Consider the following 10,167-nt stretch of genomic DNA (forward strand, 5'->3'; position numbering starts at 1 on the left):
AAAGCGATCCTTTCTCTCTCTTTTGTATCTTTTAAGATTTTCGCTGCCCTCCCCCTACAAGTCCCTGGAATCACTGCCATTAGCAGTGGTTGGAAAGGCCTTAGTACTTTGATTCTTGGTGGGGTGACAGGAGGGCCGGAGGGAGGCGACAAATGGCACCTAGCCCCATTCTTCCACCAGCCCTTCGGGTAGCACTTCATTTTCATCTTAGGGACACTTAACAAGTAGTACTATCCTCTGGTGAATTTTTGTGGAATAAAACCAGAAATGTTTAAGAAGTACCGCGTTAACCGCCTGAATTGTTTGATACTTTCTTTTACAGAAGACAGGCCCAGCTTCTGAGTTAACAGGAGAAAGTGAATCATTTCTATATTGGAATATGAGCGAAGCCCTTAGCAGTCATGACTGACATCACTCTCTGGACCTTGATTACATCGCTTGCCCTTCACCTTATACATCTCCTCAAATTCCTGAGTCATGCTTTGTTTATGCTGCTACTCTAGGAGCAAATTGCGGCAAGGACCCAAACAAAATGACGCCACCGTGGTTAAGGAGGGGTCAGGGTCGGAGGGAGCCAGCCTAGCACGCCGAGCCCTGGCGGCGCGACTGAAGGAGCAAAGGGCAAAATGCCATCACTGCGCACTTCTGTACTGGCCAAAGGAATTCCAGGACCACCATTCTTTCCTTCCCTAGACTCCAGATCCCAATAAGCTGGAAAAAGCTGGATTTTCGCCGTCTGTGTTTGGTTTTGGGTCAAACCAAGAAACAGGGAGAAAGAGGGAAGAAGATATCTTTAGAACGCATTTTTTGCATTCACACCACTTTTAATGTCACAGCCACAATAAAATTCGAAGTAAAAAAACTTTCATGTTGCAACAAACTCTACTCAGGAAAGTTTAGATTGAAAGAGAAGTCTTCGAAATAGATCGTGTTCCGCTCTTCCCCCCACCCGGCGCGGTCCAAACGCTGGAGGCGGGGCGGGGAGGCGGGACGTCATGACGTCACAATACCAACGCGCTGCCGTGTTGTTTTTGTGCTCCCAGCTCTGGGAAAAGCCGCTGGGATTTCTCTACCTGACCGACTCCGTGCTGTGCCCGAGGGGACCCGACATCCCTCCTGAAAGCTCTGCCAAGCTGCGTTGCGACGGGAGCTGACATTTCTGAGGCGGTTCTGATAACTGTCGAAATTTGGCAGAGGGAAGGGCGACGGGAGAGACGCAACCATCAGCGAGGAAGGCAGGCCCCGTCCGGGGATCTTAGAAACCCTGCGGTCCATCATGAAGTTCCAGTATAAGGAGGACCATCCCTTTGAGTATCGGAAAAAGGAAGGAGAAAAGATCCGGAAGAAATACCCGGACAGGGTCCCTGTGAGTGTAATAGGGAACGGGGAGGGGGAGGGAAGGGGATTAGTGGGGGTTGGGGGGAGAGGGGGAGTCGTGGTGGCTGCCCTGAGGCACAAGAAGAAGGGGGTCTCTCTGATGACTGAGCCCTGAACGCCCTTCACTGTTAGGAGAGCTAATGGAATGGCTGTTCTCACTGCAGATCTTCTAAAACCTATCTCACCAGGCCCCGTCATCTTTAGAGCTGACCGCATCTTTAGAGCGGACCCTACGTTTGAGTGACTCAGCAGTATTCAGAGGATGTGCAGGTTGAGATGTGTTCAAAATGTGGCCCTTTTGTGAGAGAAGGATCAGGTTGGGACCCTACATTTGTTCCTTTTAAGATTCCAGGGAAGTTGTTCTCGAAATAGCTTGATGCTGTGAGGTTTGCGTCCATCCATTTTTGCCTTAGGTGCTTCTCCCTTAAGTTGATTTTGGTCCTCATAATATTGGGTTTGGGAGGGAAAGTGGACCCTTTCTTTTATTCCATAAGAATTAGAAAAATATGTGTGTTGGGGGGGGGCGCCACAAGACAGGCCTGGCCCACAAAACAAGGTCACGTTCTCTGCGCAACAGCACGATTGCCTCATCATTCTTGGCTCCAGGGCATTTGTAGATGCAGCCAGCCTCCCTCCGGTATTTATTCGAGCAGATTATACCTGGACACGATAATTAAGGACTGAGGCCTTTTTCTTTCCGTTTTGGAAGCTGGTTTATGTGGTTAAAATTAGTGCCGGCAGTCAGGAGGAACAGAGGAAACGTTAAGGTAGCTTTCTGCATCCGGGCGCTTTTCCCGTCACCCCCTCCCCCGCCGCTTCCCTGGTTTTTCTGTAATGTAGGCTGCGCAGCCGGATTCAAGGCAGAAGACTTTTAAGTGGGGTAGGGGGAACAACCACCGTCGGGTTTTGTAATGAAGGAGCAGACACTTCCTTGTTCTGCTCTCTATAATATGTAATATTAGGATAAAGATTACATATTATGTACGGGTAAAATAATTGTTATTATCTGGTGCCAGTTCTTGACCTGCAGGTACTCCTTGGGACTCTTCTCCGGTCCTTACCTCATTTTCATGATGTTACAGCTACTGGCAGCAGCTTGGGTCTTAGGCCCGCAGTAGAAACTCCCTGCAGTCCTTTATAAGGAATCAAGACCTTAGGGCTGTTCATTCACCAGGAGTTGCACACACGGGTGTTGGACTAAAAAGGAGAGCTAGCCCTGTTACCCACTCAGTAAATGATCCTTTGCAAATTACTTGTTTAGTCTCTGGACCTTGGGTGACTGTATCAAAAATTTCCCCCAGTTGTGGTGATAGCAATCCTACTTTCTTAGAATATTTAAAAATGACAACTTTCATTGATTGTTTACTGTGTACCTGGCAGTATTGTACGTGCTCTGACTTCATTCACTTAATCCTCACACCATTATAATCCCATTCTACAGATGAAGGATCTGTAGGACAGAGAAATCAAGTATTCCTAAAGGTTTCTTGGGGCTGGTGTATGGCAGAGCTGAGATTCCAACTCAGGTTTTTGGATCCTTCATGCCATATTGTTTCTCATTTCTAATACAGTTCTGTTAAACAATTAAGGAGTTACTGTGTACCTCACACTGTTAGGTATTAGAAATTAAAAAAAAAAACATTGCGGCCTTCAAAAGGTCAGAGTTGTCTGCTGCCAGAAAGCATCAATGGCTACCATTTTTTCAGATCTAAGTATGAGGCTCTGTTCAGTAGCTCTGCCTAAGTCACAAACTCTGAAATGTACCTGTTCCTAAATCTAGTTAAAATTCCCATGTATTTCTTCAAAACTGAGCCCTTCCCATTTCAGTCATTTACATGCATTCACCCAGAATATTTCAACTAATCCTCCCTATTTTCCTGCTCATTGTTTGGTGTAAAAAATGTTTTACCTCCGTGATAATTTGTAAGCTGTTAGAACCATTACTCAGATCTCACGGTTGGATTTTAACCAGTTTATAAGCCTCCCAACTGCTTTTCAGGTGCTCAGCCTGTGACCACCTTTGTAGTTGTGACGCAGGAAGAAGAGCTGTGCTCTGAGTTGTGAGATTTTGTTCTGGTTCCGGGCAGGATCCATAATCTTGCTGTACTAAAGTATCCAGTTTACAGAAAAGAGGGTTAGTGTAAGTGATTTCTAAAGCCCCTTCCTTCCAGTTGGACCATGGCTGTTACCAAAGCAGTCGAGTATCCTGACTGCTCATATAAACTCAATTTAGTTGGCCCCTCATCTCTTAGGTACCATCCAAAAGAATGCATGTGCTCATACCTTGGGAAGGGAGGGTTTCTTGAGATCTTAAAGTATCTTAATAGCTACAATGTATTGAAAACCTGCAACACTGCAGGAAATTTAGGAACAGATTGTCTAGTCTTTAAACTTTGTAAAAGGCCCTGTGGAATATTTGGCCACATTGCGCAGAAGGAAAAAAACCTGAGAACCAGAGAGGAAAAGCATCTAACCCAGGGCTCACGAGTAGAGTTGGGATTCTTGGAAACCTAAAATATTTTCTGGTAAGCCAAGACCTTAATGATTACCATTCACCCTCTTGTTCCTCTCTAAATCCTGCCCTCCTGGTTTTATTTGCCATACGTTTTATTGCCCTCTTTTTCTGCTCGCCCTTTGTGGTTTCCATCGCTTCCTACTGATGGGAGCCGACAACTTTCAGGGTTCCTTTGAGACACAGTGCTAGGCTCCCTCTCTTTCCCTTTGATTTTATTAACCTACTGACTTCCTGTCCATCCTCACTGTTGGGCCTTCACTGATCTCTCCTGAACCTCTTCCTACTTTTTCTTTTGAATTTCTGATTTACATATTTTTTTCTTCGGTTTTCATTTCATGTCCCTCTGGTCTTCTGGTTCAGGATTCTTTTTCTCCAGAAACACAAAATAATGTTTTTTTTACTATTCTAATGTCTTCCCTTTCATTTAACCCCAAGTCCCTCTCTTTAAGCTAATCCTTATATTAAGATAATTCTTTATAATTTACAAATCATTTTCATATAAAATTTTATGGATTACTCAAGGTTATTGTAGCAGTACCATGACTGTAAAAGATACCATCTTCTTTTACTCACTGGAATGCTGTGGCTGAGAGAAATTAAGTGACCTGTTGGAGATTACACAGTTCCTTGGGGTACCTGTCTAGTGTTCCTTCTGCTTCTGTAACTTCTCTATACTTTCTGTATGTTAGATCAGGAATGATTGTATTTTTTCTTTTTTTTTTAAAGATTTTATTTATTTATCTATTTAACAGATAGAGAACACAAGCAGGTGGAGCACCAGGCGAAGGGAGAGGGAGCCCCACGAGGGGCTTGATCCCCTGGGATCATGACCTGAGCCAAAGGCAGATGCGTAACCAACTGAGCCACCCAGGCGCCCCTGTTTTCTAAACTAAAAATCGAAAGCTGATGGTTTTATAAAAGATTTTAAATATGTATAATTCCAATTAAATTACAATAAGCTATAAATACTAAGTATATTTTTATGGTTACTACATAAATATAAATGTTATTTAAATTTTTAAAATTTTATGCATAAAATCTTCCGTTTTAATCTATCTTCATTTTTTTCATTTTTTTCATTACAGAAATATATGATCTCTATAACATTTGAAGTATTATAGAAATACTTAACGTAGACATTGAAATCCTTTAAAACACTAACACCTAACCAGTATTGATAAATGAGTTACTGTAAATGACTTCGTATTACAGGATCTCATACTCTCAGTACTATTTAGTACTTCCCTTTGACTTTATAAAATGTGCTGTGAACATTTTCAGTCACTCTCGAAAATTTCAACAAGTATAAAATTTAAACCGCATTTATGTATACCTTTAATAAGTGGCATTCATTAGAAAGAGTAAAACGAGTAGGTACTCAGGAGCCGCAGAGGAAACGTACAGTCCTCTTGATGCACTCATTAAATACTAGGAAGTATAGATCTATACCTGACAGGTAACTTGTAATTACTTAAACTCAAGGTTCTCTTCACTTTTCGTCACATGCCCTCCATTCTCTTCTCATTGCAGTATTAGAACTATCACCTTACTAAGGAAGCCCATGTTCCCATAGGTTTTGTAAGAGGTAAAGGGGAATAAGAAATGGGAACATTTTAGTGGGTCTAGACAAACGCACTTCAAATAGGGCAACTGTAAGGATGTGGAAGGAAAAATACTAGATTAGATTCTGTATCTTTCATTCTCACTCTCCTCCCCCCCAGGTGATTGTGGAGAAGGCTCCTAAGGCCAGGGTGCCCGATCTGGACAAGAGGAAGTACCTGGTGCCCTCTGACCTCACTGGTAATGCTTTTCCCTCCCCAGACTCTCCTTCCCATCATGGAGCCTGTTTGGTCCCTCCTGTGTGCATGGGATGGTGGGATTGAGAGGAAGTAGGTTGAAGAAAGTGGGTGGGATTCTCCAAAGAGTGGGGGGACTCGAACTGGAGTGACTCAGCGGTTCCTTCTCCATTGCCAGTTCCCTTACGCATTTCCCATCACAATGTCTTGTGATTTAGACACAGCAGAATGCATAACATTGAAAGCAGTGACCAGATGCCTGTGTTTTAAACTGCTTAGAATCTGTTTGTTATTGTGATAACAGTTTATTCCAAAAGGAAAGTCAGAGGGAGGATCTCATTTTAGAGATTCTCAGCTGAATACTTTGTCTCCTCATATTTGGTAATACGTTTTGTAGATACTGTTTGGGATTACAAAGAATATATTCTTGACCTTAATGATCCTTAATGGAATAATCAGGGATCCAGAAAACACTGGAAAGATTGTGTGGATGTGTTTGCACCAGAATTGTCGGATTGGAATGTCAGTCTTCTAGAACTTTTTCAGTATGTTCGGTAGAAGGTGCTGTTGAACTCCGCTCATTGCCCAGACCTTGGGATGAGTGACCATGCTGAGATGACTGGAGTCTAGTAGACCTCTCCCTATCACTTGTTTGTCATAGGTGGGAATAGGGATGGGAGCGCATTTCAGATCCCAGTTAGACAATGGTAAGAGTATTTTGATCTAGATGTACATGGAATTCCCTCAAAGTCGTCGTCAGGCTTTGCGTGGAGATGCTCGCATTATGTCTGAAATTGAGGAGGGTGGGAAAGGATTGAAGAAGCAGCTTCTCAGTGGCATGTCAGGGAATATGGAGGTTTCTTTGAGTTGCACTTTCTATTTCTGAAGCTATAGGACAGTATTGGGCTCTGGCGAGATTTTATCTAAAGCCGGTACTTTGAAGGGTGCAGGTGCAGTAGAGGGTTTGGTTTTGGTTTGGTTTTTTTCTGGGCCTTCACCTTCTCGTAATCCCTTGTTTTCCCTAAGTGCCTGCCTTTTCTAAAACCTTCTTCCTTTATCCAGTTGGCCAGTTCTACTTCTTAATCCGGAAGAGGATCCACCTGAGGCCTGAGGATGCCTTATTCTTCTTTGTCAACAACACTATCCCTCCCACTAGCGCTACCATGGGCCAGCTGTATGAGGTGAGTGTCCCGGTCACAATACCGTGCAGTCTCGTGTTCTCGAGCCTTTGTTCCAGGGTCTGTTGATGACACACCTGGGAAGTGGGGCAGGAGGTGTTACTTCCCTGTATCCCCTTACACGCTGCAGTGTAAGGCTCTGGGAGATGAGATGTCACTCGTGCTCTAGGGAGGGCGCAGCCCACTAGATTCATTCTTTCTGAATTCCCAGTTTTGCCTTATCCTAGGGCTCTGATCTTGGATCGTCTTTATTGAAACAGCAAGAAATTGTTTCTGATTGCAAATTCCAGATAGAATGAAATTAAAAATTATAAGGCAAAGCCTTTAAATTGATTCATTCGTCTTAACAGATAAACTCAATTTGAGAGAATAATTTGCTGACTTCATTTGGTTTAGTTGGTAAACTGTCAGAATCTAATGAGAAAACTGTTACAAAGGACTTGCTCATAACGTATCACCCAGTTTTGTGGCTGTATTATTCCTGAAAGGATTGCACATGGTACTGCCTCCTTGTTGTGCCCTGTGAGTTGTGTAAACTTACTCTAACAATCTCCTAATCTCATTTGTGTTCCATAGTATATATTCCCTGTTAGTGTATATTGTAGTATATAGATTTTTTGTATCTGTGTTCCCCTTGCTAGAAGGAGCTAAAAAAAAAAAAAAAAAAACCTTTTTAAGGGTCATGTTCTTATCCCTGATAATCGATATGTATTGATGTTCTCCTTGAAGATTTTTTGTGAACTCAAAAGTTATTCCAGCCACGTCTGCGTATTCTTTATTCTTTTCTCAGTGGAGGCTGACGATGCCTTGCATATCTACCTACCTTGCGTGAGGCTCAGAGTCCCGAAGATAATGTGATGTTATCCTCTTGTCTCTTCCCTCAGGACAACCATGAGGAAGACTATTTTCTGTATGTGGCCTACAGTGACGAGAGTGTCTATGGGAAGTGAGTGGTGGAAGCCCAGCAGATGGGAGCACCTGGACTCGGGGGTAGGGGGAGGGGTGTGTGTGGGACTTGGGGAAAGAGAGGGAGGGCTCCCACCGTGGAGGAGACAGAAGGGGAAGACATCTGGAAACACTACACCGCACACACCGTCATCATATTTTCACACGCTCAACTGATATTTTTTGCTGCTTCCTCGGCCCAGGGAGAAAGCATGTCAGGACAGAGATGTTGGATTGGCTTTGATAGAGGAATGAAGACGATTTAATTTCGCAACATTTCTGTGAATTGATTTTTGTGTGATTTCACGGAAGAGTCAGGAGGTGGGGAAGTTGGGGCCAGAGATGATTGCGGACCACCAGTAACTTCCTGCTCTCCTTCCTCTTTGGGCAGAGATTCTATTTTTGACATTTGCACAAGACAGGTAAGGAAAGGGGATGAGGATGTTTCAGGACTACTGGTAGTAGATCATTCCTAGGGACCAAAAGAAGCCTATTGTAATTAAAGCATTGTGACCTTGACCTATCACCACACCTCCCATCCCTGTCATAATCCCACATACAGATATCACAGCACCACCCAGTGGTGCGGATAGACATTAGGCCAACATTGAGAAGGAGCGCTCTCAGCACTGGAAGACGAACCAGGCATGAGGGACGGTGCAGTTGTGAAGATAGTTTTGGTAGCATTAAACTGGAATTCACTAAGTCGAGCATCTCTGTCTAACCTGCTCTCTCTCTGGTGCCCTTTACCTCACACCTGCGTGGGACTTCAGTGAGCCACAACCATTTCCAGTTGCGGGCTAAAACCACTCCTTCAGCATTTCCCAAACTTCGCCCCATGTGTAGGGACAGAGATGTCTTACGTATGGAAGGGGCAGGTGTGAGTGACACAGATAGTCTGCGCCTCCCACTCAGCCAGGATTCTTGCGCCCTTGTTGCTGTCCCTTCAGTCCCAGGCACACACAACTGCGAAGTGATGGCCAGCAGCCTGCTGATTTAGGTTCTCATGTACTGCAGCTGCTAGTTGGACAAGTGTGAGGGGATGACTTAATACTTCCTGGGGCTTCTGTGGATTCTGATTACTTTCACTTTCGGGGTTATGTGGGTGGGGGTGGGGAACAGGAATCTCACTCAGACACGACATTTCAGTTCATCTCTGCTAATGAAAAGGGTCCTTCCTGTGGGAGAAATCTGTGTCCGTCTGTCAGCTGCAGATTCTTGTGTAATGAAGTTTATGCTGTCAGGCCAAGGAAATAAAATAATTGCATACCTTGAAAACCAACCATGATTTCAGAAATGTTGCTTTTTTTGACTGTACATGCAAATAGATGACGTGTGGACTCTTGAGCAGAAAACTTCGAGTGAGGGTGGCTGTTAGAAATGCATGCTCAGGCATGGTCAGACATAGACAGGTTTACTGAGCTCTTTCCGGACCAGAGGTGAGCGTGGTGGGGCAGCGTGCCTGGTGTGTGGGTGATAGGTGTGTGATTTTCTGCTCCACTGGTAATGCTTTGTCATTGCTTGATGTGTTTCTCAAAGCTGAAGATGGAACACTGCCGGGTGTGAGACTATAAGGGGTAAGGTGGGGGTGTGCTTATTAAAAGTGCAGATGTCTAACCCTCGTCCCAGATTCAGCTGACTCAGAATCTCAGCGTAGGTGTCTGATGTTAACCAGTGCCTCCTGACTCTGCGGCACGCCGAAGGTGGAGAGGCATTGCTCTGTGTACCTGCTTTTGTTCTGAGTACCCACCAAACTTAGTCTGTCGCATCTTGGTCATTGTGAGGCTGCCATCTCCCAGAGCAGCAGATGGCACATAGGTAAGGCTCTCGGGGTCAGAACAAGTTTGATGTTTTCTGGCCATATGAGAGTCAGTCACTCATTTGAAACCAAAATGTGGGTGAGCAGAGAGGGTGCAAGTTAATGAGACATTGAAAAACCATGGAAGTAGTAGAAACTCCTTTTTTAACCTTAAAAGCCATCTCTAATCTCCTTTCATCTCTTCCAGCCATGTGTCCAAGTGGTGTCTGTCTCTGTAGACTCAGTTGGACTATATCACAGTTGCCAGACAATAGAAATAGGTGGTGACAAAAGATCCGTGGTGGGATTCCACCCACCACCAAACCATGCTCAGTGCACTGATGGAGAAAGTTAAATCAGAACTGAGAGAAAAGAAGCATGAGCCCCTCAAGCACAACAGGCAGAGAATTATGCTCGCAGGCATTGGGATTTTGACAACAGAGCCTTAAAAATGAACACTGGTCAATACTGACAGAAAAACAATGGGGGGGGGGTGTTTCTGATACAGTCAAATGGACGCTAATATTTGAATTACAATTCAAACTATGTTTTGAAATG

The 10,167-nt window shown here is 44.2% G+C and overlaps 1 protein-coding gene across 1 annotated transcript; it reads left to right on the plus strand.

The window, feature by feature from the left end:
• Positions 1 to 584: 584 nt before the first annotated feature.
• GABARAPL1 (GABA type A receptor associated protein like 1) lies at positions 585 to 9,093 on the plus strand. The gene is made up of 4 exons (XM_026502455.4): positions 585 to 1,366; positions 5,614 to 5,692; positions 6,751 to 6,869; positions 7,751 to 9,093. Exons 1-4 carry the CDS (start codon positions 1,277 to 1,279, stop codon positions 7,814 to 7,816), a joined length of 354 nt encoding a protein of 117 aa, XP_026358240.1. The 5' UTR covers positions 585 to 1,276; the 3' UTR covers positions 7,817 to 9,093.
• Positions 9,094 to 10,167: the final 1,074 nt, after the last annotated feature.

This window comes from Ursus arctos, unplaced genomic scaffold (genome assembly GCF_023065955.2).
Source record: "Ursus arctos isolate Adak ecotype North America unplaced genomic scaffold, UrsArc2.0 scaffold_26, whole genome shotgun sequence".
NCBI lineage: Eukaryota > Metazoa > Chordata > Mammalia > Carnivora > Ursidae > Ursus > Ursus arctos.

What these genes read in the sequence shown, in the direction of transcription:
- GABARAPL1 (XM_026502455.4), top strand. Translation starts at nt 1,277, where the DNA reads ATGAAGTTCCAGTATAAGGAGGACCATCCCTTTGAGTATCGGAAAAAG. An exon ending in AATACCCGGACAGGGTCCCT is followed by an intron (nt 1,367 to 5,613) that starts GTGAGTGTAATA and finishes CCTCCCCCCCAG; the next exon opens with GTGATTGTGGAGAAGGCTCC. An exon ending in GGTGCCCTCTGACCTCACTG is followed by an intron (nt 5,693 to 6,750) that starts GTAATGCTTTTC and finishes TCCTTTATCCAG; the next exon opens with TTGGCCAGTTCTACTTCTTA.